Source organism: Strix uralensis, chromosome 18 (assembly GCF_047716275.1).
Source record: "Strix uralensis isolate ZFMK-TIS-50842 chromosome 18, bStrUra1, whole genome shotgun sequence".
In the NCBI taxonomy this organism is placed as follows: domain Eukaryota; kingdom Metazoa; phylum Chordata; class Aves; order Strigiformes; family Strigidae; genus Strix; species Strix uralensis.
This window is the reverse complement of record NC_133989.1, coordinates 11084009-11111192: the sequence shown is the minus strand read 5'-3', so window position 1 is coordinate 11111192 and position 27184 is coordinate 11084009. Positions and strand designations below refer to the sequence as shown.

At 49.6% G+C, this 27184-nt stretch overlaps 1 protein-coding gene across 1 annotated transcript; it reads right to left on the bottom strand.

Annotated features, from left to right (window-relative positions):
* Positions 1 to 6123: 6123 nt before the first annotated feature.
* On the bottom strand, positions 6124 to 25679 carry HNF4A (hepatocyte nuclear factor 4 alpha). Its single transcript, XM_074888482.1, has 10 exons — positions 25514 to 25679; positions 21606 to 21780; positions 19654 to 19748; positions 17064 to 17170; positions 14355 to 14514; positions 10978 to 11061; positions 10352 to 10507; positions 9833 to 10069; positions 9039 to 9161; positions 6124 to 8369 (listed from the first exon to the last, which is right to left on the bottom strand). Exons 1-10 carry the CDS (start codon positions 25632 to 25634, stop codon positions 8227 to 8229), a joined length of 1401 nt encoding a protein of 466 aa, XP_074744583.1. The 5' UTR covers positions 25635 to 25679; the 3' UTR covers positions 6124 to 8226.
* Between the last annotated feature and the right edge of the window lie 1505 nt (positions 25680 to 27184).

Sequence of the window (27184 nt, the reverse complement as noted above, 5' to 3'; positions counted from 1 at the left end):
GGAAAAGGTAGCAGGGAGGTGGCCGTTCCAGACCTGACTGGTTAATAGCTGCTGCAACAGGGTGTTAGGAGTAAGCAGGGATGTTTGAAAGGAGTGACGTGTGAAGGAAGCTCTGCTCTGGGGGACAAGAAGGGCAGGAAACAAGTGAGAATCACTAGCGATCACATTGAGAGAGATGTGAAAAAGATTAGTAAAATAAGAGCAAGAGCCTTAGGCAGGTAAGAGAGAATAAGGAAGGAAAGTAAAAGTGAGAATACTGCATAGTGAAGGAGGACTGGAGATAAAATATAATTTGGGGATGGTCCCCAAATGAAGTAACTACCTTACCTCAGTTTTCCTTATGTGGGGAATGTTGAACTCAAGGAGAGCAGTGCGTGATGAATGGAAGTGAGGGGTTGAAGCACCAAGCCAAGTGGTAGGGGGAGTTTTAAAGTACTGGCACATGAAATCACAGGAACGGTAGCAAGAGTTTCTGTAATTTACCTAGTGTTGGCATCCTGTGACTAGGAACCAGTAAAGGCAGAACCTGTCTATAAGGAAGTAACAGCTAAAAACTGAAAACAAACATCCAGGCACTGACAGTTGTCCCCTAGCTGGAGTGTTTTGTCCTTACCCACAGCTGCAGGAGCGAGGACAAACTGCACCACATGCATGCAACCCTCCCCAGCTGAGAGGAGATGAACCACATCAACTCTGCCACTTCAACAGCTCTGAATCTACAGTATTTGAAGGAGCTTCTGTTGGGAGTTGTGTTGCCTGACCTTGGGACCCACACTTGGAGCCCCATGGGGAATCCAGCCCTTCTCATGTTCATCTCTCCTATCACATGCGATTCATACCTTTCTCAGCTCTGCTCCTGGGTGCTCCCATGCCCTGCCGTTGTGTTATAAATGAATGGCTGTTGGTGTTGGTTGATATTTAATGAAGTCCATGTAATACCCTTCACTCATTTACTTATCCGAACAGTCTTAATACCGAGCCTGGGAAAGTTATCTTGGCTTCTTTAAGCTTTTCCACCATTAGCAATAAACATTTTACAGTCTTGGCAAGCTGAGGCTGAAAAGAGAGCATGACTTCAAACAGCATTGCTCACAGAGAAGGCTTTAAACTGATATTAAATCACTAAACTGTGCAAACATAACAGTCCTGTAATAAAGATAATCTATGTGTAGTTCAGGCCAAGAGGGGCTCTGGTCCTTGGGGTGCAGGTGGAACCTCTGGGCCCCACAAATAACACAGTCCTTTTGGGCAGCTCAGCATCAGAACAGAGAGCCACTAGTCCTGCAGTGCTGAGCGAAGTCTACCCATGTGTGGGGCTGTGTTGTATCTCAAGCCCAAGCTTCTTCTACTGCAGCAGTCCAGCAGCAAAGAAAGGGCTGTAGGGGATTGGCAGCTCTTACTAATCCTCAGGCAGGACCACACCACGATAGTGTAAACCTGCTCCAGACATGGTGCCTAGCTCATGGGGTGCTTGGCTATGAAACAATCCAACTACACTCAAAGAGTGAAGTCATGAAGATAATATGCCTGAAATTGCCATAAATGTTCATGGTCTCAAGGTTTGGAAATGTACATCCCCCAGGACAGGCTTCCATGCCTGCTCTCACCCTGCATGTCATGGTGAGAGGAGGGGATCCCACAGATGACAACCGTACTGCAGAGGACTGCCCCTGCTCTCCCCACATACGTATGCCAGGCCAGACCCACATGCAAAGCTACAGAAACAGGCACCAATATGCAAATGCACACAAATCTGTAGCATCTGCTGCGGAAGCAGCTGTACCCAGGCAGGCGCCCCCCACCCAGGCGTGTGAAGTTGTGCTAACATGCAGTTAGACCACCAGGAAGCCAAGTGTGTGGTGCGACACAGACACGCAGCCATACCCAGCCCAGGCTCTGGGAGAAGACTTCCCCTCTCCTTGGCTTTAGTAGCTTCAAGACCAGCAATGTTTTTGCAAAAGCTTGGCAAGGAATGTGCTTGGCAGGACCGCTGAATGTTTTAAATATTATGGGATTTCTGTAGTTTGATTTCACAGAATCATAGAATAGTTTGGGTTGGAAGGGACCTTTAAAGGTCATCTAGTCCAACCCCCAATTTACTCTGAACTGAGACAGTGTTTTTCCAGTCTTTCATCGTGTGTCATGGTGCCCTTGCACACTGGAAGGAGAACAGCTGTCTCCATGGTAGGATGGGTCCCTGGCAGGATTAGCCCTTGTGGGGGGCTCTGAAGGTGCTGCTCAGGGACTTGTGCTCCTTGCCAGCCCCATCATGGCAATGGCTGCAGCACTGCTGAGTGTGTTAGAGCAGTAAAAGCACTTGGTTTGCTCCTTCAGGAACCCAGTTGGTAAATTGTGTAGGATACTTTCCAGAGGCAGAATGAGGGAAGCGCTGCTGCTCCCTGGGTTGGACTGGGTGCTTTTGCTCTTGGGGCTTTCAACCTGGTGTCCATCACAAGCTGTTATATCAGTGGGAAGGAGTGAAGCAGGGTTAGGTGTTGGAGCAACTCCTAAGCAATATCTCAGGCACTTGCACAGCCTTGGGGTAAAGGAATGCAGCTGTGTGGTGGTGGGCTGTAAGGAGAGGAGAGAGCTTGCAGGCAGGAAATAGTAAGATTTCAATGGAAATGTAAGAGCCTGCAACGCTGGAGCTGTCACCACTGTGCCCTCCATGGGCATGCAGCACAGTAGGTCTCCAGTGTGCTCTCCCAGGTGAGAAGGTGCCACCGTAATCCCACCCTTTAAGGTAATTTTAAGAGAGGGCTAAAAACCACCCAGAGGTGAGGATCCCAATGGTTGTCCTTTATCTGTGCCAGAAATGCTGTAGTCCAGAGTCAGGGGTTCTGGGTCTGGCATTAAGGTTTCTCTTGGCTACTTCTGTCTCAAGCTTTTTTCTCAGTTGCTTGCCATCTTAGCTGGTGCTGTGTGAGCTGGGGACCTCCACACCTCTTTAGGTGGACCTTTAAAGCTTTGTATCGTCTGCAAATCAGTTCTGAGTGGATCCTAGGATATGCATGAACCAGTGTGCTCCATGTCAATGGTTAATGGTAATACTAACCCATCAGCAGGATTTATTAATGGATGTTTTTAAGATATAGTAAGGTTTTGGAGGATCCTGGAGAGGAACAGAGAAGTGTATTATTGAGCTACTTTATTGTAATGATTTTCCCGGTCAGTGAAGGGAAACATGTCATGTTCCAGCTGGTGCTAACACCTGGGTTGGCAGCTGCAGTGAGGGATTCCTGTCTGACTTTCAATGCGTCTGCTGTGGGTGTCTATCCAGGCATGTCCCTCAGGCAGCTCTTGCACTGTTTATCGCACCCATAGCAGTTTCTAGGAGGAGGTAGGGAATCACAACAGCTCCCCCCAGACCAGAGTCATCTGGCGTGGGGCCCCCAGGCTCAGAAGGGCTCCCTGGTCTTCGTGATTCTGTGGGGTCACAAGGGGCTGCAGGTCCCAGCCAGGCAGAGCTGCCAGAGGTGAGGGACTGAAATGGAGCATGGTCTGCAAAGCCCAGTTGTTTGTGTAACCCCTATCTTCTTCTGCAGCTGATCTCCCAAGTTAGGGGTGACCTCAGGCCTCTGAAAGCTGATGAAGCAGCCGCATTCAGGCAAGCCTGGCATCACTCTGGATCCAAAGCCAGAGTAAGCCTTGGAAATACAGTTCCCAAACCACCTTCCTTCCCAAGATCCAGGTTAGACTAAGAGCTCTTCTCCCCCTGGCCTTGGACTGGGAACTCTCTGTTGACCCCATCAGCCTCTTCTCTCTTACACAGGACGCCGAACTGAAGGACGTGACTGCAGTCTTGTTTGTGCCAAACTCTCCTGCTCACTCCACACCTAACAAAGCTGACAGTATATTGCCCTTTTTATTGGCCTGTCTGGCAATTTTTCAGGTGCTAGGTGTGTTTATGATTATCAGGGTCACACCTCAATTAGGAATGGGGAGAGGGATTTTAAACATACCCACACCTTACCGTTCCTCCTCCAGCCTCTCTGAGTGGAAAGGGGTTGTGCAGTGTGTGGCCTGAATTCCCAAACTGGTTGGTGATATTTGTGCTCAGCCTTGAGGGAAGTGGCCCGCCTGGCACACAGAATTGCCTGGCTCAGCAGTGCCACGTTGCTGAGCCGTCCGTGCTGCCTCTTTTTGTTCATGACTATCTGTGCCTGTGTGTGCACTTGCAAGTTTAATAGCAGCAATAGTTGCTTTTGTCAGAGATGATATGCAGACCATAAAACTCGTTTGCCATTCTTTTTTTTTTTTCTCCCACTGAGATATGAAAGCTGTGGAAAAGGCTCCAAAGCCTGTTGGCTATTTCAGATGAAGGTTATATAAGGAATATGAAAAGAATGTATTTCATAGTGGCCAGAGGACCTAAAAATACCACTTTCACAGATTTTTGCTTGGACATTGTGAAAAGATTTCACAGCTGGAGATACTGCTGTGTGGGAAATCATCCTTAGTTTAGGTTGCAAGCACAGAAAAGGACAGTCAAAAGCTCTTGTGTCCAAAAATGATGTATGGAAGTTGTGTCTTAAAGGCCGATACTATCTGTCCTTATGGCAGCCACCTCCTGTGACATGGGACATTGTCTGTGGGCTCCAGGGAGCCCAGCAGGATAAACCACAGCCCATAAGTGGCAAGATCAGCGTCTCAGGGTGATTCCAGGCTGGAGTAGCAAAAGAGGTGAGGGTTGGGATCGAGGATGCCACTTAAGGATAAGGTTGTCTCTGGGGCAGTTTGAGGGTTTTTTTCCAAGTGATCCGAATCCAGCAATAAGAAACCTCCTGTAGGGACGGCACTGATTTAAGATTAACCAGGTAAAGGGCAACCTCAACAGAGCAGTTCATGGGAAGGAATCCAGGAGAATTTATTGCTTCAAAGATGTGATATTACATATATGGAGTTTTTAAGCATATACCCAGGTAAAACCAACTGTGGGTCACAGGGTTACTGTGGCAGGCAGAGGAGTCCTGTTTTTTATTTCTTCTTTTGACTGGACCAGCCACTCAGTCATTGTATGTATGCTGAGATAACGCATGTCCTGAGACTGCCTTTGCTGACCCTGTTCAGGCATTCAGCGATGGCCTCAGAGCTCTGGATCATCACGGGTGCACAGGTGTTGAGGGCATGTTATTTGAGGTCTGTCCTATTCTCCCAGGTCCTTGGCCCCAGACTCTTAAGTGCTGTCTCCACATGGTCCTCAAACACAGTTTGAATCTCATCCCTGCATCTGATACCTGCTGACAGTTTTCATGAGCATGACTGTCAGTGGGACACCACTGGATGTGCAAGTGGGATGGAAAATCAGGCTGGTTCTCATCCCTTTTACCTGGGATGAGACTGCCCACTTCATTTCACATCAGGGGCAGGAGATGGGGGAACATGAGGGGCACGTCCTGCAGATCAGAGCTGAAAATGCCGGATGTTGTTCTTCCCCAGATACCTAATCTTTACAGCCATCTAGACCTCTCTCCTCTCTTCCCGTTATCTTCCTGGGCATGCTACAGCTAAGAGCAGGCTCCCGTGATCAGAAGAACAGGTCATTAAGAGCCTTCTCCAATTGTCAGTGTATTTCTTCACCTTTACAACCAGTGACAAATTGACTTTCACTTTACCATCTTATTGTGCCCCATAGGCTCAGTCTGCCTTTGGCTGCACCTGCTGCCAGCAGTAGGTTGGCTGTGTGTGAACCAAAGCAGAATCATTACCCCAAAGTGCCCAGAAATTACTTTTGAAATACAAGAGGAACTTAAAAATTAACATGTTCAAAATGCTAATAACATATTTTGGCTTTCTTTGCTTGGCTTTTGGAGTGTGGTTACTTCAAATGTTTAAGCTCCCTGGAATCACAAAAGCAAATATTTATTCTTCATGTTTGTTTTTCTTTTAATGAAAATTGGAATTGTCATTCATCCATATGATTCCAGCACATGTGGCTTCAGGACAGACACCAGCTAATATTAGGCTTGCCTGGAAATAGTGGCAGCTGGCGACAGCATCAAACACTTGTTTGGGCTTTTTCCTCAACACATATATGCTTTGTGCTCAGACCAACAGGGAGGTGAGGCCCTTGATTTAAAATAAATCCTCCCAGAAGAAAGAAATCCATCTGTCTGGGAAAAGTTAGAAAATATTTTTGCATTTATTTCTTTTTTTTTTTTATGAATACAAACTCTAGTGAAGAAATATTCCTCTGTTTCCATTGGAAGGCAGTAACCAGCAAAAATTAATGTACAATATCGAGGAATGCTTGGTGCAAATGGACCAGAAAGGATTCCCCACAGAGTATGTCTACGTACAGGAAAAAAGGTTGCTGCAGTTGCAAAAGACAGCCTGGTTATTACGGGTTTTTTGCATTTAATCTCCCAATTATAAATAATCAATGTGATTTACAAAATAATTTACAGAAAATGATTGGATTCATCATTGCAATAAATTACTTGGTACGATGCCACCACCCTTGAGAGACGATACAATACTTCTGACACCATCAGCGCAAGGCGAGGTGTTTCATTTTTGCATTGGAAATCAAGGGACAGACCTGCAGCTCCTCTGGCTGGGCTGGCTCAGGTTCGACCCCGCCAGGGACCTCTCGGCAGCCATGGTTCCACCAGCTTCATCTTCCTGAGAGGCCAGCACCCCACATAGTCTATGGTTAGTTAGAGCTGCTATTGCCTTGCACTGCCAAAAATGACTCAGGCCTGAAGTGGTGTAGGGCTTTGCGAGCTCCAGCGCTGCTGGCACCTGGAGAGGCAAGCTCTGGGCACCGGAGGGCTCCTTTCCTGGTTTTAGCTGTAAACCAAAGGTCAGGTCTGCGGGGTCTTGGCACGGACAGACACAGAGAAACAGGGACTGTGGCAGGGAGGGAGCAGGGCAGGTGGGTGCAGACCCATGGCTGGGGCAGACTCAAGGGGCTTAGGCGAGACAGGGTTTTTCCTGGACCTCTGTTGTTCTCCTTTGCAGGACTCAAACCAGTGTGTTTTTGAGGTTGCTGCCTTCAAACCCTGTGAGGTCTGAAGGAGCCATAACGAACTCTTATCATGTTATGAAGACCTATAAATCTGTAATCAGCCACTCACTCTAAGCTGAAGGAGTGGCACTGGACTGGACAAATAGATTATATGGCATATCTTAGTACCAAAGCTGGGTCTGAACTGAGATCCTGGGTCACGATGCTCCCAGCACATGGGCAGCCCAAGACCTTGGTCCAATCTGTGAGGCTCAGGCTTTTCTCACCCTCACAGGTCTCTCCCCTTCATACATCCTTCTCCCCCACTTCTTTGCAAATAGTCAACCAGTGGTCTTCTGACTGCTGAGAAGCAGTAGTGGGGCCAGTGATATTTTTGGCAGTGCTGCCCACTGCTAGCCTGCATGGGGTGACCCCATCCCATTAGCTGAAATCTCCTGAATTCCTTGGTCCCCCAACTTCCCAGTCCAGGTAGTGAGGAGGCAGTAAGTGGTGTAAGGGAAGGGTTTGGCAGTGATTGCCTCTCTGAGCCTTGTGGTGGGAGGGCAATCATGGCACAGAAATAACAAAACCCCTCAAAAGGCAGAAGGATCCAAATAGTGGAGAATCCTGGTGAGCCAGACTTTGCCACAGTATCAGCTGAAAGATTTGTTAGACCTGGCTGGGGGTGGTTAGTGTGCTGGAGGGTGACACGATGCAAAGACCTGAGACTAGCCAAGGCTGAGGAGCATTTCTGGAATGCTGCCTGGGCAAAACCTGCGAGCTTCCTCTGCTGTGATGATTCTGGGGGAGCTTCCACCTCCATCAAGTTTGGCTGGACTGGGGACTGCCTGGGGAGCTGGCATGGCTGTGGGAGGGAAGCCCTCTATTCACACTGCACAGAGAATTGCTTGTTCGCAGGGTCTTGTGTGTGCTGAACCGATGCTGAGAGGTGGCAATGGGGGAACAGCCAGCTGCACTGTCCCCAGCCAGTTACTGCAACCTCCCCACAGAGGGAGGCAGAGATCTGGCCCTTCTTACAAGGACTGAGGGTTTCAGTAAGGCTTCAACCTTAGTTCTGGGTCTCGGGGCTGCCCGTGGCACATGCTGTCCATAGCTGTAGGAAGACAGCTTTTGGTGGTGGTGGACTAGTCCAATAAGCAAGTCCGTGTCTTTGCGCCCAAGGACCTCTGGATGACTTCTTTTTTCACAGTGACAGAGTCAGTTCGGGCTTTTCTCCCACACGGTCTTCTAAATGAGGTCAGCTGGTCTGCAGATTGCTAGATGACCTCCTGTTTCGTGATGGCGGGTTGCGGGATGGAGGTGGGCTGTTTTGCCACGGTTGCAATAGCTCCAGGCAGCAGCTTGTATTGCTCTGGTCCTGACCCTGCAGGTGGAGATGGCTGTGGAGTTTCTGGAGTAGCTACAGAGAGAGAAACAAAATTAGAAGAGGGCCTCATGGACCCGACAGCACTGGGATCTGTCCTCAGTTGTGCGAGGTTCAGGTGTAAGCAAGGGAGAGGCTCTGTAACAAAACCATTGCTCCTAATGGCCTGTGTGTTTGCTGCAAGGCAGCCCGCATGCACAGGCGTGGTTAGATGCCCTGGAAGAACCACAGTAACAAACATCAAATGAAGGGAGCTGCAGGCATTTTGATCTGTACTGGCCACTTTTTTGGTCAGCTGAGGTCATCTCAGCCCAAATTCCCAAGCGGTGGCCCCATGTGGTAGCTGTGTGTGGTGGACCAGATTCTCCTGTGGTTTTGCAGAGGGCAAAGTGAGGTGTGTCTGAACAAAAGGGGAGCCTTTCCACTCATTTCAGTAGGCACTGGATGGGATCAATCACCCCTTAAGGGCTATGTAAAAGTTACAGTCTGCCAGGGAAGATCTTGTTGAATCAGTTAGCCTAGCCTAATCTAATCTAACCCACCTGTTTGTCTTTCCCTCCTTTCTGCATAGGAATTTCTCACTCACTCATTATCAGTCTCTGTCCTGCATGGAAATTTCCTTGCAAGGAAGAAACTATCTCCATAGGCATGCTGGAAAGCTCTCAGTTTCTCCTGGGAGCTCTCCATCTCTCTGGCAATACTCACACATCTGCCCGTTGTGCATCTGAGGAGGCATTGTGTTGGCCACAATGACATTTGTTCCCAGGTTCTCCTGGATCAGATGAGGGTGCAGGGGGTGGTGAGCATGCGGTGTTTCACTTGATGAGCCTACAAATGTGCAGAGGACATTAGTTGCCACAGTGGCAGAAGGAGACAGTTCAGATGGGCAGACCAACTGCACCAAAATGCCCAAGGCTTTGTGCATGATCAGCTTGTGCATATGTGATTGAGCACACTCTTCCCATTTTCCTCCATGGATGCCCTGGGCTCACAAACCCCTGCCTGCTGCCTGCATTTCCTCTCATACAGGATTATATTCCTCTCCTCCCGAGTCACACCTCCATATAAAGAATAGCACAGTGGTAACTTTTTGTTTTGTCCCACTGGATGCTCTCACTAGAAAATCTGGCACATGCTTTCAACCTGAGCTTTCAGACCCTTTTGATGACTTCCTTCTGACAGAGAGGAGGATTAATGAAATAACTGGCTGGTAGGAGTTTGAGGGTTGCACAGCAAAACCTGTCTACATGCAGAAGGCTGGGAATGCCTCTCCATAAATAGATGCAGAGCTAATGCATTTCTTTAGACGAGTAGAAATGGAGGACCCCTTGTTACCACTGCCAGTGACAGGGGGAGATGATTTTGTGTGAGTCAAGGGCTGACCTGCATACAAGCTGTCTCCATCTTTTGCAGGTAGGAAACAATGGCTGTGGAGGTTCTCAAGGGGATGGTGATCAGGAAACACTGAGACGCCTCTTGTAGGACCCTCAGGTACTCACCTCCCAGCAGCATCTCCTGCAGTAGGTTGTCAATCTTAGCCATGCCAAAGAGCTTGACAAACTGGATCTGCTCTATCATCTGCCAGGTGATGCTCTGCAGCACAGGCAGCAGCAGCAGCAGCTCCCCGAAGCGGCCCCGTGAGTCATATTGCCGGTCATTGATGTAGTCCTCCAGGCTGACCTGCACCTGGTACCGCATCCGCTTGATCTTGGAGGGGTCGCTTAGTCCTTTGGCATCTGAAACAACCCACAGAGCAAACTATCCAGGCTGCTTCCCTAGGAGCTGCCCTTCAGTAACAGCATGAAGTCTGGGTGCAGGCTGAGGTGAGCTGTCTGATTCTCTGTCGTCTGCTGTAATGGATGTTTTTTCTCTTCTTAGACTGACTTCTCCCCTCCCTCTAAGAACAATTTGCCCCAGAGAGGAGACCAGGCAGCGTTTCTACAACTCAGGACCAGTATTAGTCAGCATAACCCAGACTAGGCCCCTTTGACGGTAACCCTCACCAAGCTGGAGCATACCTGGGTCGAAGAAGATGATGGCTTTCAAGCAGGCATATTCATTATCATCTATCTGCAGCTCCTGGAAGGGGAGGACCAGCTCGTCCAGGATGCGGATGGCCACGCGGTTCACCTCTACCAGTTCAGGGCAGTTCCGTGGGATGATGTGGTCATTTCCTTTGGACAAGAAGCACAGAGACTTGTCAAGGGTGGAAAGGAGTTCAAAACTCAGGTAACCTACGCCGAGATAATTTTGAGGGTGGAGGACTTAAGAATTTCCTCCTTCTGCCCCTTCCCTGGCTCAGTCCACCAGAAATGCTGATCTGTGTTGCCAGAGCAGCCTCTCCTTACACAGGAGTCACTCAAGCGAGGAAAAGCTGACCGAGGAGTAAGAGCCTTTTTCTCAATCACACCACAGCCTGCTTACACAAACCTGGAAGGGCCGTGTGAATGTTCATAGTCCACTGACTTCCAAATGTCGTGGCCCTGATGTGAATGTCAGCCAGGCCTAGCTGCACCCAAAGGTGCTAGGCTCGCTAAAATACCTGCACAAAGGATGCCCACAAATGCTAAAGCACCCTCTCCTTCACCCTGTCAGGGAAGCTTCGCAGAAGCAGGTGGGCCAGGAGCAGAAGTGCACTCTTTACCTAGCAGCAAGATGTCCTTGAACACCATGGACCTCTTGGCAGCTCCCAGTAACAGATGTTCCCCTGCATGTGCTCGCAGAAGTGCTACCTGCAAGAGCAGGAAAAAGTTATTTGGGTGATGCAGAGACAGAGACAAGGCTGTGATTTCATGTAAGCAAGAGAGAAAGCCCAGAATTCCTATACTGCACTCAGGGATGAGGAGTGAGAGTCCCTCTCCAGTCACAGTCAGAGAAAGAGGTCAAAAAATGGTTCACTCCTGTGCACAAACAGCTATAAATGCAGCAGAACGCGTAGATAATAGACAGCACCTGGAACATCCCATATTCGTGGCACATGTCATGAGCAAGACCATGCTAGACTGTCCCAGGACCTCACGCCAGCAGTGGGACATGTTCACAGCGGGACGTTTGCAGACGAGGCAACTCCTACAAGTGCAGAACCAGGGACCATGCTCCAGCCTGGGAAGTGAGGAGAAGTACCATCCACTGCTGTGGGCAGTTGCTGTCCCCCAGGGCCATGCCCACCTCCCGCTGAAATCGCGCTCATGGGGACCCACGTCTGCCTGGCTGGTGGGGTCACCCTCTGGCCATTCATTTCAGCAATGGGCATTTGGGCCAGGGAAGCCAAAGGGATGTTTTTCTGTCCTGACGTTAATGATTGAAGTGTTTCATTTTACACCCTCCAGTGGCTCCTGAGAATGTTCTGAATCTTTTGCCCTCCTTCAGTTAAAAATTTCAGAGATTTAGGCAGAAACAGAAGTTAACGATTGGACAGCCTGACACAGAGGCTTCTTAATGTCCGTCCAGGAGCCTCTGCTGGAGAAAACAATCATTAAACATTAATGGAGAGATTCTGAAAAGTGTGTCCTGATGGGAATGGTCCCCTTTTCCAGTGTGTTATCCCTCAGCATCTGACAAAGACAAGAGAAGTCTTACCCTACCAGAAATGCCAGGAGAATGTGTCACCCATAGAAGAGAGCTCTGATTAGAAAAGATGCTGATGTCCAAGAGAGGAATTTTTTTTTGCAGAGGGTGAAAAAGAGTTATGCAAAATAAACAGAGTGGAGATCCTTGCAAAAAGGCTACGCACACATGATGCTGGGGAATCTTTATCTATATGCCAAAATCTAGCGTCTCTCTATCACTATCCAAACATGGGCGGATGTGTTAGCTGAGCTGCTCGTAATTACCAGAGCTGCAAAAACACTGAGCTTGTCTATCTGACGAAACTTTGAGAAGGATGAAAAAACTGCAAGTCCCAAGGGGGAGCAAAGCCCTCACATAGAAATTTCCTGCCTAATGTAAATTCAAGAAAGCTCAGTTTGGAACCACCATTTTTGTTTCCATAAAATTTGCTTGTTTGAGCAGGGTAAAGTAAAGTACTTCAACAAGGTAAAACCATCTCATTTGGTGTTTGCTCTTGCAGTGATCAACCTGAGATACATCATTCCATTGTGAACGAGGATAAATATAAAAGTTGTAACACAACAAAGTAGAACTTTTAACTTTAAAATGAAATGGCTTTGCCCCACCAAACCCAGTACTTTGACATTTTGGTGCAGAAGAAGAATGAGGGGTTGGGTATGACCCTTCCTATAAAAATATTGGCAGAGATGATTCATTCTCAGGCAACATTTTAACAGCAACGTAGCAGTGTTTTCCAACATTAAATGTTCCCACTGAACATGTCTTGACTGGCTCTCATGCCCCTTGGGCAGCTGCCTTGCACATACTTTTGTTCACTCCCATTCTCTGGCATTTCTGTCCTTCCTCCTGCACTCCCTTGAGTATCTGCTGCCTCTGTTCTCACACCATCCTTAGAAAGCACAGATGGCATTAATTGATTAGTTTTAATACAGCACAGTCTTTCCTCTCAGGCCCTTTGGGACAGATTGGGAACTGCTCCTGATGGGGGATGGCTGGTCATAACAGCAGACCTGTTTCAGTCGGACAAGCCTGTGGAGCATGCTGAGAGCAGCCTCCCCTCTGTGGGAAGGCAGGGTTCAGACAATGTCATCTTTAGGCTTTGTTTTCTTCTGTGAGAAATTTTGCAGCCCCACAATTGTAAAATGAGCTCATGTGGAAATTGCTGTAGTTTGCAGAGTTATTAACCAGGTTTACTGCCTCTGTTCCAAATGGCACAGGGATGCAATGGGTTGTGCAGAGCTGCCCAGGCCTCCGCGGGGCTGCAGCCTGTTTGCTGTGTGAATGTCCTTTGCCATTGGAGTCCATTTTGGTTTTCATAATTTTTGAGTTGTATTTGCCGTACGAGGTTAACAGTTTTCTTAACATTTTAAACAATTTAGCCCTTGTACACAACAAGAAAGAAGGAAATATGTTCCTGTGCTAACAGCACTGAATTCCCTGTGGCTCTGTGCTGCTGGGTGATTACTGAAGATCTCACTTTTAAGATTTAGGGGGGTTTGATCAGCTGGATGCTTTCACTTTCTGGATATTCTTTTTCTTGATAATGTAAAAATTACCTCTAGATAACAGGGCAGGAGACTGATCCTAACTGAAGAAGACCCATGCTGATTTTGTGACTGAACACTGGGCAGATTGGAAACCTTTCTACTTGTGATAGGACCTGTGCTGGCCACTGCCAGAAGTGCTATCCCTTCCCTCTGGAGCCTCCCCACCACGTGCTGATCAAGGGTGGGCACACATCACATCCTGCAACATCTGCTGCAGACCTCTGAAATTTGGACTTACACAAGAGACATCTCCTTGTATCTCTTTGAGGCTGGCTGAGATCCTGCAGTGTGGTTTTACAGAAGATTTCAAACCCACTGTGCTTACCTTGGTTATGGAATCAGAAAATGTCATTTTAGGAATTCGTGTTAAATGCAAATAAATTTCTGGGTTTTAATTCTGAAGAGAGATTTTCTTATTGCCTTGGGAGCAAACTAATGTTTATTTTCAATAACTCCACATCAGGAGGATGGATACAAACACATCCCTGGGCAAGAAACAGAAAGAGATAGGCAGATTTGGTTTTAAGTCTTGCGCAGACCTTAGGCTAGAAATTTGTCCTACTGAGTCTGATTACCCTAAGCATTTGTATAGCACTTCAGGTTTTCAATGTGCTGCACAAACTATAATGAATAAATAATTGACTGATTGACCCATGCAAAATGCGCACCTGATTATGTACCTTATTTGAGCTCAGTGTTATCATGACTGTGCTCATCAACTGATTAGCTGCACATGCAAATGGCCTGTGCTGGCATTGTATGGATGTCATTCCCAATCAGCTGCAGCAGTCAGGATAACAGAGTGGACAATGCACATTTTCTTTGAAGGTCTCAGCTGCCCAGCTCTCCTTCGGCTCCCTGCTGCCTTCGCCAGGGCAGAGCAAGGTGGGGTGGATGGGGGCACTTGCCTGGTCATCCAAGGGCAGCTCACAGAAGGCAGGGATGTACTTGGCCCACTCAACCAGTACTAGCAACTGCTGCTTCATGGACTCACACACATCAGAGATGTTGGCAATCTTCTTCCCTCGGATGTCTCCGCTGATCACTGGAACCGGGGATGATATCTGGAAGGAGAGAAAAGATCCTTCAGCTTTCAGTGCCACAGAGGAAACAGACAGGAAAATTCCGAGCCCATGGGTTGTGTTGATGCAGACTCCAGCATTAACGATTACAAAACCAAATTTGTTGCACATCCACCCCCCCAGAATATGTGGCCCAGCACAGCTCATTTAAATTGAGAACAACTTGGGTATCTGTGAACATGAAATGCTTCAGAGCTGAGGCTGTGGATCGTCTCAGTAAACTGTCATGCCTTGAATAGACTGGAAAGGACAGAAGAAATATTTCTAAAGCCGAGGTCTTCCTCCTACTGAACAAATGTGCTCAGTCAAGATTCAGGAGAGAACAGAGGGGCTGGTGTAGCAGTCAGCCTCCCCAGTACCAAGGACACGTCCACCCAGTGGTGCTGCAGAAGCTACTTGGTCCCACCAAAGGGCAGAGAACCTCTCCCCCTTCCACCCTGCTCCAGAGCCAGTGCTTGGCCAGACCTGCCTGGTCTGCTTTTGACAGGAGACATACAGGCTCTACTTCTGTCTGAGTCTGCATGAGCACAAGAAGTCTCTGCTGAAGGTAGCTTTCCAGGTCTGACATCGCTTTCAGTGAGCACCGGTTCATTAATATTTGACATTACCCACTTTGAAATGCTAAAGACAGACTTTAAAGACAACAATCTCCCACCTCCACCCAGCTTTTAAGCCCTTTTGGCAAAACTGCACATGTGCAAGCATGACCACAACACAGATTGCATTTTTTGCATGGCGAATTATTTGTGATTGCAGAGCAAATGGGGCCATTGCATCCACAAAGGACAAGCCTGACAACTCTGCAAGTACTGTCACACAGAGCTGGAAAGAACATCTCCCCCAAACCAGGCACCCAACCTCCTGCACGGTTCTCATGCATAGCTGCTCACCCAGCTCATCTAAAAATTTGCCCTTAGTCACTACTTTATCCTCATGCTTCTGTAAGCAATTAACTCAACCCCATCGCTGCCCTCCGCCTGCCCTCTGTGCTCTTGTACAACATCAGCTCTTCCTGTCCTGTTCCTGCCAGCATTTTCAGCTTGGACCCTGCCAGCCTCCCCAAGGAAATGGAATTCAAATGCCACCTGCATTTTTTTTTTTTTTCAGGTTGCATTGCCTGGAAGCTTTCCAGCTCTCGAGCTATTATTGAATAAATAAGATTGTAAAAATCTCACCATGTATTACCCTAATCAGAGAGCCCGGAAGGCTTAGCAAATAAATAAAGACCTCTGAGTGAGTGACCCGAGATCTTGGAGAAAGCAGCTCCTCAGCAGTATCTTGTTCTAATTAGCTAGGCACATAAAAGTTACCAATTACCATGCTGGAGCCTGCCTTGTTTAATGAGTCTCTCTGTGCTCTGTGGGAGAGCAGGAGCTCCCCTGGATTTGTCGATGGTTGTAGTTTTTATCAGCAGACCCTGCTCAAGACTTACATATGATGCCACTGCAGGACTCAGTCCCGGAAATGTCTTTCCCTTGTTGGTCAGGTGACTTGATGCCCCATTATCTCACACCTCTGGGAGCAGTGCCAATATTATCTTTATAGGGTATATATAAATATATTAGGGCCTGCGTAGGACAAGGTGAGACATGAGATGAGACTGGATATGCTGCTTGTGTACAGAATTGGCCCTTGGTCCTTCTGGTGTATCCCCTCCTTGGCGAAGTGGACCTTACAGCCTAAGTGCTAGCGTGGAGCCCAGAGCATGGCACATCCTGTCCTAGAGCATCCCTCGGGGCAGCCTTCAGGGTACTGTGACCCTTGAAGCAAGGAAGAACATGGACTGTCAACTTGAATCCCTCTTCATTTTCCTCGGGACAAGGAGTGCTGCTCTCCCCAGTGCCCATGAAGGATGGCAGCTCCTGCCTCCAGCACAGACCCATCCTCATCGCTTGTTCTCGCAGACAAACCCTCCCTGCAGCCTGTGTGCTCCCATCCTGTCCTGTGTCCTCCTAGAGAGTGCTGATCTGATGTACACCATTTGCAATAGCCAGATTCTTAAATCAGAGTCATCTTTTCAGGTGAACATTCTAGGAAATGAGTCTTGGCAGTATGCTAGTGGAAATGGGAAATTTCAAGCAAACACTGGAAAGAATATCTGCATAAAAAAAGCATGAAACTGATTCCTCATGAAACTGTGAAGGAAGCCAGAATCCAAAGTTCCTAACAGCCGATGGGGAAGGGAGGCTGCTCGTGCAAAGCCAGCCCCTTGGCTGGCTCAGGTGGCTGCAGCTCCTTGGATTTCAATGAGTCTACCTTGTTTTCTTCCAGCAGGCTCTCCAGCCGTCATGTGTCCCATCAAAGCAGAAGAGGTTATTGCATATTATTACCACTGAGTTCTGGACCAAAGAGCATTAAAGGGATGGTTTCAGGTAACAAATGACTTTGAAAAATCAGTGTTGAGTTGGCAGATAAGTTACTTAAAAAAAAAGGTGGTAATTTGAAGACTCAGCTATTAAATACTCAACTGGCTCTACTGGCCAGATAGTGCCTAATTCTTTTGTATTTGCCAAAGAAGAAGGAGGAGGTACCTGTTGTGCCAGGACTTCTGCCTGCAGTAAGACATTGATGGAGGGCAAGCTGCTGTCTTCGTAACTTGATCTCCGGGTGCTGATTCGGTCCCGTTCATTTTGTACAGCTGCAAGAGAGTATTTTGGCTGAGCTGCAGGTCGTTCATGTCAATGCACACTGAAAACTAGCACAGACTTTTGTTGTTCCCCTTCCTTAGCTGCAGTTTCCCAACTCGCCTGTCTGGCAGGGTAGAGGAGCACTGTGTCTGGTTTGTGACAGGAGAGCTGACTACATCTGGTGGTTCTGTTTTCACATTCACTTTATTAGGTTTTCCTGGGATGGGGTCATTTCAGAACCCAGACGCCTGGTTCAAAGACTGTAGAGTTCAGTGGGAAAGTTTCCTCTCAAAGGATCTGGTTCTGAGTTTTTTGCTTTCAAGATATGGGGTCTGAAATGGTGGCCATGCTCACACATGCAGCCCAAATGTATGAAATGGAGGAGTCAAGTGTCTGCATGGCTGCTTTGTCTGTCCAAATGACTTCAGTGAGCTCTGTTTGGGGAGCTCTTGCACTGGGTAGGTGCAGTTGGAAAACTTCCACTAAGCTACAATAAGGAAGGAAGTGCAGAACAGCTCCTACTTATCTATCCAGAGCAACAGAGCTCTCTCATACCTTATCGTAAAGACAGTCCCAGGACAGGTTTGACCCCAACGTGCCTCCCTGCTTGGTCTAATCTTGAGGACCTGGGCTTTGAGTCTAGAAGCAGCAGCAGCCACAGAAGCAGTAGTGCTGAGGGGGAGGATTTGCCTCTCTGTCTGTCACGAGGCTGTGGGCTGGCTGTAATTCACCATGGTCATGCCAGTCAAAGCCATCTGCTCAAATAAGGTATTGATCGATGGCAGGGGAAACAGAACAGTCCCTGCCTTAGGCTGGTGGCTCTCTGGATTGATACGTTCTCAATGTATAAATTCACCTGATAAAAAGCAATAATGAGGCTGGGCCAGAAGAAAAGCCCTGCAGTCAGCGGCTGTAAATAGGAGCTCTCAAGGTTATGCTGCTTGTTATCAGTAGCAGGCCCCTGAGTTCAGTCACGCCATGATGTTTTCCAAATGTTTGCTCAGTATTAGCTGGTCATGCACCTAATGTAACTTCTATTGAATATTAACAGACAGCAACGAAGCTCTGGGCACGGGATGAGCGGGCACTGCAGGGAGAGGAGGATTCCTATGTTCTTCAGGAAAAGTCAAGCCAAGTTCCTTGCAATACCTTATCCCCTTTAACAGGGAAGAAATGTTCCTGTTCAGAGGTGTCCAGCAGGCTGGTGTTCCTGGGGAACCTGCCCAGGTACTGCTGGTACTTCCTTGTTATCTTCAAGGAACCTTTTTCTCCTAAGTTTCTCCTCAACGGGGTGTGAACTGGGGGGCACACAGGGTTTAATTTCTCTGCCTGGAACAACAGGGCCAAATGCCTCCTGGTTATCCCTTTGCAGACATCAGTGGGGTGAGCTCTGAGATGTGCCAGGCAGCTCCTCTGGGCTGCTCCTGGCAGTTTGTCCCTCCACCAACAGGGCCACCAGCAAGGTCACTGGCGGGACCACCAGTGGGCCACCAGCAGGACCACAGCAGCCCCAGGTTTTCTTGCTACTGGGAATACTCCTGAGAACCAAGCAGGGCTAAACAAGGGGTGAATCCTGTCCTGTCATGTTTGAGTCATGGGGACCTGGAAGGGTTGCAGAGACAGTGAGGCAGGGAAGTTGGTGGGGTGAGCCTTGGCCATGCAGGGGGGTTGATCTCTGTACTCATTTCATATGGAGCTAAATAGCCAAAATGCTCCACCTTACTCTGGGTGCTTTCTGCTGTGGCTGATGCATCAGGTAAAACTAAGCTCTCTGCAGAGGGTCAGCAAGAACCTATATGCACAGCTGGGAAAAAAAGGGGCAAAATGACAGTTGGACCTTTGCTGGACTCACCCGTCCAGCTGTGGATTTCATGGTGACTCTGGGGCAACAGCACTTAGAACAGTTTTCCCAAAGTATTTCCAAATTTTCAGGCCTTCTTTGAAGTTTTGCTTCTCACTGATGTTGAGAAGCGTTCCCAAACCGCTCGGATGCCCCAGCTATGTGGGAGCACAGGTGATGTGTGTGTCAGTGTGAGTGAGAGTGAGCTGAAGAGGCCCAGGAATGATTTGTGTGTACAAGCACGGGCAGTTCTGAGACACAAGCATGGCCCTGTGGCACTCTTGTGGGCTTGTCTTTTGAGAGGTGCCCTGAGAAGGGGCCCTGAAATTGAATTTAGGAGCATGCAGGGCCCCCAGGCCTTGAGCTCAGCTGTTGGGACAATGGCTACTTGCAAGGACGTCGCATGGGTAGGAGCGGGCAGGTTGGGCGCATGCAGGGCTCGTGACTGGAGGCAAAAACTCTCCATAAAGCCCCCTGTGATGGGAGTCTGGATCTGTGCACAGGAGAGCACTGTGGAGGGAAGACGGGGCTAAGATAGTTGGGTGAGTGTGTATACGGCAGGGACTGGCCTTGGGCTGTGAGGGCTTCCTCAAACATATACAGCCAACGTGACTGCAGCTAGGAGAAGCGCAGGGAAATCACATGATCACCCACCTTCCTTCTTCATTCCTGCTCGGAAGCACTTCTTAAGCCTGCAGTATCGGCACTGGTTTCTTTTGTCTTTGTCTACCACACACTGCCTGTTAAACCTGGGAAGAAAGAGAGGTGTGAGGAGCAGCAAGACTGAGCCTGAAGGCAGGACAAGACAGAACCCTAAGCTCCAAGATACACTCAGAGTGGGTTCCTAGAGGTTCACCCTGAGAAAGGAGCCCCAGTCTGTGCCATTTTTGCACTTGCTTTAACCTGAGGTTTCTTCTTTACACTGAACATCTCAGCTCTCTGCTCTGCCTCTGGATGTTCAATAAGGACAGGCTAGAGCTGACAGTCACATGTAGGAGTTCAGGCTCCTGGTCCTACTCACTAACCACTAGGCACAGGATGCTCATGATGGACTAACAAGCCCCAGTGAAGTTAAAAGTGTGAGCCAGGACGGTCAGAGCCAACTTGGTAACCTCTGTTTTAAGTTAGATCCCAGTTAGAAGGGAGGAAGAATGCATTTATTCTGAATTTTAAAAAAGGGTAGAAGGTTGTTCTTGAGCTAGTAAGGATAAGAGGTGGGTTTAAGTCCCTGCATCTCTCCAGGACTGTGTCTGGGATCCAGGCAGGTTGGTTCTGACCTCTGGACAGCACTGCTGGTATACGAACAGCTCTGCAGCCACCTGCACTTCAGAGAGGACTTGGGAAGCAACCAGCTCCTTCCCTCCTCACTTGTATCACCAAACCCACTGCACATGGCGGGGCAAACGCTGATCTCCCATGTGTGTGGCTCTTGAATGCAGCACAAGCCTGGTGGCCATCTGCAGCATGGATTTCACTTGCAAATTCTCTCTAATTTACTGTGGACTGATCAAGCTTGTAAAATAAAGACAAAGGCGTACAGAGCTGGGAAAGGGCTCCCAGCCATGCTGAGTTCTGTAGCTTTTGAAAAGGCTTGTTTCTGCTGTGCTTTTTAAGGCCCCAAACTAAGATTTGACCAAATGGATGCCTGAAAGCAGTTTTTTAATCACTTATATAAAAGCCCTAGTCTCCAAAGAGCACCTTGGCTTTTCCACTGGAGCTATGGGGAGGGGGCTCTTCGTCAGCCAGCTTAAATAACCCTGGGGTGTAAGTGATAATGTGCTTCACACGCACTCATAAACCTGGGGCTTCTTTCTGTCACTTGGATTTTAGAGTTATGTTGCACTTCACACTCTCCAAGTGGCTGGGAGGCCATCAGGAGTAACTCAATCAAAAAGTCCAAGTGATTTAGACACTGAGCTGAGGTTTCCTTGGTTTCCTCTATGGCTCTGTGTGTGGGTTGCTCAGAACAGGGAGCAGGGAGGTCACAACCACTGATGGCACGGGGGAGCCGTGGGCTCCTACCAATGACACAAGGTGCAGTGCATGAGTTGCAGGAGCAACATGGGTGTCTCATCCTCAGAGACATGCCTGCTATGCTGCCCAGCTTTTTGCTCCTTAGATGTTCTTTTACGTAACAGGCAGTGACAGCATTTTAGGTAGATGGCAGACACACTTCCATCTTATGATGGAGAAGAGATGGGAGGCCACTGAAGTGCTCCCAGAGAATGAGCAGGGTTTGCACTGCACTCAGAGCACTGAGTAGCAAGGTGCTCAGCCCCTGTAATAGGGCTTCCCCCTGGCACCACCTTGCTTGCTGGCTGCATCTGTGTTTGGCCATATCCATTTGCAAGAACACATGCTTGGACCTTAAAGAATGGGGCAAGACCTCCCAGGGTCTTTCCCTGGTGATCACTGGAGGGCAATCACAAAATGAGAGCAGTCTTCTGACCCTTCCCAGCTGGGGCGTGAGGTCAGGAAAGGTGGTGGAAGACGCAGGGAGGATGAAGAGGATGAAGGACCATTCTGGTGGACTTTGAGGGCTTTGCTGTTCAGCTCCTAGGGACTGTTTTGTCTCAGCCACATGAGTCTGTCCCCTCTGTCCTTACCTGCAGGAATACATGTGGTTCTTCCGGACGCTCCTCCTGAAGAAGCCTTTGCAGCCATCGCAGCTGGAAGCCCCGTAATGCTTCCCCGTGGCACGGTCCCCGCAGATGGCACACAGCGCACTCACCCCAATGCTGTTGGAAGTGTTGAGGTTGGCTGCTTCTGATGGAGACGTGTCTGCTTGGGGAAGGACACAGGAAGAAGACGACAGTGAGACAGAGAGCCAACATTTCCTAACTCAGTTTCCAGTGAGAGACTTGATTTTTGGAGGAACCAGGCAGCTGCAGCCAGGCTGTGCAGCAGGGGTTGGTCAGAGACGTGTGTAAGGAGTGGTGGGTGCTCTGAGTGTCTTAAGTCATTGCATTTTGAGTGTGCAAAAGCTCCCCACATGCCAGGGTGAGGCAGCTCTTCCCAAAGGCCTGACTCCAGTGACGCCTTCAGACAAAACAGAAACCCATTTGCAGGAGTCACAGAGCAGAACCAAAATTCCTTGGGGATTTGCAGGTGCTTTGGGCTGCAGTAGTGTGGCCAGAGAAAAAGTTGGTGCAGCGTTAAAGCTGAGGTATTACAGCTCAGGGTGAGCAGCTGATTTATTAGAGAGGTGTTTGTGTTACAGCACCAAAAGACCCCAAGGCAGCCCCGAGCAGATGCTATTAGAGAAACAGGGTGACCAGCTCGCTTTGCTGCAGAGCTTCTCTGCCAGGCATGGAGCTTCAGCCTGCATGGCAGCTCTTCAGAAGAACAAGACTTTAAATGCATAATGAACTCAAATGACTACAGCTGGAAATCACTATCCATGCAGGGAAGGACTGATCAAGCTAACCCAGAAAGAAAGGGAGATGCTACAGCATGGAGGAGGCTGTTTGCTGGGTATCTTCCAGAGTCTGGTAGCACCACAGCTGAGGTTGATGTGTCTTACAGTCCTCACAGACCAAGGCGGGCTGACACTTGCAGGGCTCTTTTGGGGAGGATGGGGAATTGCAACAGCCTCTGTGGGAAAGGACATTTGAAAGGCTTGAAACCATACAACCCAGACACTAAAACCCCTCCAGCAAGCCAAACAAACCTCGAGGCTGAAGGGATCAGGCCTTAATTCAGTTGATCTAATTGTCCCCTCCCATGTACATTTTCCTGTATCAGCACAAGCACATTCCCTGCTTCAGTGGAAATCCCCGTTGCAAATGATACCCAGGATCTACAAAGCCATAGAAACCTGCTGGGATTTTAATACTTGAGTCTATTGGTCCCTGGTCTCTGGCTTTGGCAGGGACACAGTTAACGCTCACCCCAGGAGGAAAACAGCTGCCTGGGGGAGCAGAAAGGAGGCTGGGTGCCATAAAAAGGCTGGTCCCAGCAGGGCTCCCTTGGGTAGCTGGAGCATGGGTGCTGGGGGAGGCCAAGGCAATGCTGCCTGGGGGAGGGCTACAATTTTAGCTTTTATTTTGCAGAGAAAGGGGTATTGCAGCAGGCTCACAGCCTGCTCTTGCTATCCCTCGGCAGGAGTAACTGGTGTGGATCCAGCAGCAAGCTAGCTTGGGGGATCTTGAGCCAGCACCTTCCCTGGCTCTGGCAGCACCTTTCATTTCCCTGCCTGCTTTCTAATTCCTTGTGTCCCTCCTATATTTCTCTCTGAGTCACTTTGCTGCCTCTCTGTGTCCCTGCCTGGCACACCCTGTCACACAGCTGCATTTCCGTGAGTGCAGCTGCCTGTGCAAAGCTCCTCTCTCCACTCCCAAAGCCCCGAGCTCCTCCCAAGACCATTCCGGCTGTCTCTTGTCCCTATGAGCAACTTGCCTCCAAAAACATTCTTTCTCACAATGCATCCTGAGGGCTCAGCTGGATGAAGGTCACTCCAGAAGGAAAGTTAATTTCCAGTTTCAGCTAAACATAGGACTTACACGAGAGAGGAAGAGCTGATCTGCCTATAATCACATTACTTGTGTATCTGTGACAGCCCAGATAAATCCCTTTTTAGCAGTATATCATGCTGTAATCAGATGAATGTAGAACAGGAAAAACTGGCACCATTATCAAAGAAATTACAACATCTTAGTCTAATAGCCAACCAACAATGAAATTATTGCCTAATGGATAATTTTCCAATTAAGTTTATTTCATAGTGCCAGAAATTTGGGCTTCTGGCTGTTGCAGTGAAGTGGGTTTAATGGGATTGATTTGGAGTTAAGCTAAATGGAAGAAAGAAAAAATCTGACTTTAAGTTTGAGACCTTGCAGATGAGACTTGTGTTAGGACAGGAGCTCCTCAAGAGGTCCCCAAGCCTGTGTGAACACGGGATGTGTTTGGTCTGTGACGGTGGCAAACTCGGTCACTGCTGAGCAGCCACCTCTGGGCTGGAGCTGCAGAGCTGTGCAGGGCAGGGGCCAAGCTGTCCCACAGTCCTCAGCCAGAAAAGGAGGTGGAGGTTTTGTAGGTGGAGGTTTTGTAGGCAGAGAGTTGCGGGCACTTGCTGGAGTGCCAAAGCAGCCCTGGAGAAAGACCTGCCCCTGGTCTGGAGCTGGGCAGAGGAGGAGAGGTGTTGGTGCCGCCTGACCCAGCTGACTCATCCACCCCTAGGGCGTATTAGGTATCACACCTATTCCTGTCATATAAAATTATCGTGTCCCTCTGCCCCTTGGAGCCCTCAGCCCAAGGGGCTGAGTCGCAGCCCCCTGTGCAGGGTGGGAGAGGGGCACGGAGAGAAGCAAGACCTGGGCTTGTCTGGGAGGGTCCAGATGGGCATTTGCAGAGCCAAAGGGAGCTGCTTTCAGCCCTGAGACCCCTGGGTGGGTAGAATCAGCCCCAGAGAGCAGAGAAGGGGCTGAGACCCAGGGTGGCGGGGCGTTACTGCACAGCAGAGCCACTTTGGCACCACAGTGTCACATCCGTGACAGAGCAGAGCCATAACCCAGGAAAGACCCACACAGGCTGTGAGGGGAGAGCCCATGCCACTAGCACAGCCCTTCTGGGACAGGGGTGCCCCAGCAGCCTCGGTGACGCAGCAGGCAGGAGGAAAGGGCTCGGGGGGTCGCTTTCTGCCGTGTGATTCATTTAGTCATTAACCTCGTATTTAGAGAGACTTTAGGGGGGACTTGGAGAGGAATCTCCTGTTATCTCTGAGCATTTAATCACCAGGTCTCCTTGGTCCCCAAGTGGGTGGGCCAGGGTTGTGAATCCGGGTGGGTTAAGTGTGATCCTACCCTCCTGAGGGGACGGGAATGCTCATCTATCCTTGCCAGGTCCCCTCGCCCCTCTTCCCGGGGGCTGAGCCTCCCAGCCCGGCAGCACTCCAGGGAAGGGGATGCCACCCCACACCCCAGCACTGCACGGAGAAGAGCCATGGCCTCAGGGCAGCTACAGGGGCAGCGCTTGAATGGCTTTTCGAAGGGATTTCCATCCCTGCTAGGCGCTAAATGTCTTTCTGCTCTGGGAGAATCTAGCACCAGCTGCTGCTGGGGTGGGACTGGCTCTGTTCTGGAGCCACCGGCTCAGTCGTCTCTCGGGGAGCTGTTGGCAGCATTTCACTCAGAAACGTTTGGCTGGTCTTTTCTTTTGATTGGGGTCTGGGGGTGGTGAGACCCTCCCTGTGCTCAGCCCCAGTCCCAGACCCTTAGCTGAATGTCCAGTGGGGACGTCTCATCGCACCCAGCTCCTGGTGAGTGCCATCCCTGAGGTGTCTGGGCTGCGGGGCACTATCCTGCCTGCGCCAAGCACAGCATTGAACCACCACCTCTATTTCTCCCCAGGGGAAGCAGAAACCCCCACAATGAACTGCTGGGAGCCCCACGGCTGACACCCCTGCCATACCCCCACCCTCCTCGGGAGCATTTCGGCGGCCACCCCAGGGACTTTTCCTCCTGCACCCCCCAGCTCATCCCACCACAGTGGAGGAGAGAAGACAGAGGGGACTTACCGTTGCCCATAGCCAGCACCTGCATGTTCTCAAACTCCAGAGTGGTATACGCCGGGTCCAGCGCCGCGCTATAATCTGCCATCTCCATGTCTATTAGGGCTTTGGAAAGGCGCATTATCATCGGCAAACACGGGCCAGATTGTACCGATTCCCTTGTCCGAGGCTATTGGCCCTTCTGCCTCCCTCTGCCCTCGCTGCGTCCCCTATCTGTTGTCTTTTATTTCAAATATTTCTCTGAAAGGATTTGCTGAGCCTCAAGGCCTATACTCCCCAGAGGGGTGGAGGCAGGAGGCAGGGGGTTAATCTTTAATCATCTCACCCACTGCCGAACGCTGCTAAGCTGTTTTTTTTTGGTGGAGCAGCAGTGATTCTTGTTGACTGTTTATTACTGAATCTCGAGGTGCTTTGCTGATCCCAGCTCCTGGGCACAGGCAGGACTGAGGGAGCAGGCGCTTGCCGCCCAGGGAACACCTTCCTGGGCTATTGACCTTGATGCTGAGCTGCTGGTGTTGGTCTTAATTGTAGCTGGGGTGGAAAACTTGGAAAAAACTCTGCCAGGAGAACAAGGTTGCTCTTCACTTCAGTCATTGTTTTCCCCACTCCACAGTTGGTTGCCTTCTCTCCCTGATTTTCCCTTCTCTCACTCCCTCCATCACTCCCACACCTTTTCCTTTTTCTCCCTCCCTGTCAGAGAAGGTCAGCACCTGCCTGGCAATTTACACGTTGCTATGCAAAGTAACGACACAACTCCTTTTACTTTCCTATAAACTGAGTTTTACAGGGACTGGATGCCCTATAAACCGATCTCACTCTGCAGCCATGCCCAAACGGCGAGCGGGGCGGGGTGTGGCATGGACACCCTGGACATCACCGGGGCTGTTCCTGTCCCACCACTGGAGCCACCTTGTGCCGGACAGCCCCCAGCCTCAGGTTTTGACTGACGCGTCTTAAAATTTTCATTAGGTGTTTTACAATTCAGCAGAGCTTTACTCTGCAGTGGGATTTTTCCTTCTGCAAAAGCAGCCGCCACCAGCTCTCCGCCACCAGCACCAGCAGTGGTTCAGCCACCTCGCCCAGACCTGGGGTCCGACCCACTGGTACTGGATGGGGGGGACTGGAGTGAGCAGCAGAGCTGCCTGTGCTCTCCTCCTTGCTAACCTGGGTGCTTTCCTCCCCAGCTGCCCCATGGCACATCACTCCTCCACTTTAGACAGGACTGAGACATTTCAGTGTAATTGCAATATCAATGAGTGTGAATTTAATTGATCACTGAACGGCATCGACTGGATGGTGCGGGAGAACCAGCAATTAATGGTCTGATATCAGCTTGCTCTGTGTTGAAAAATTCCCCCTGATTTCGCAACTAGCAGCCATTGACTGAGTCCACACGCTGCTGATCTGGGCTCCCAGCTGGCTTGTATTTGTGATTCCCAGGCACCCCAATGCAGCCCTGGCCCCGCTGGCGCCCTGAGCCACCCTGGCCACGGTGGCACCACTGTCACTTTGTGACACCAAGGCCTTTTGCTTCACAACACCATGTGCCTTTGGGCAGTGATGCTAGTGACGAATTGCCATTCACATTTTAGGAGCACAAGGGATTGTTCAAGCAGCCTTTGCCCCTCAAAACTGTGACCTGTGTAGCACTTCCAACCAGCTCTTCTACCCTAAGGC

Excerpts from the sequence above, each read along its gene's own strand:
- HNF4A (XM_074888482.1), bottom strand. The coding sequence starts at position 25,634 with ATGATAATGCGCCTTTCCAAAGCCCTAATAGACATGGAGATGGCAGAT. Across the intron at positions 19,749-21,605 it reads AACCACATGTATTCCTGCAG|GTTTAACAGGCAGTGTGTGG; the intron begins GTAAGGACAGAG and ends CTTTCTTCCCAG. Across the intron at positions 10,508-10,977 it reads CAAGGACATCTTGCTGCTAG|GAAATGACCACATCATCCCA; the intron begins GTAAAGAGTGCA and ends TCTTGTCCAAAG.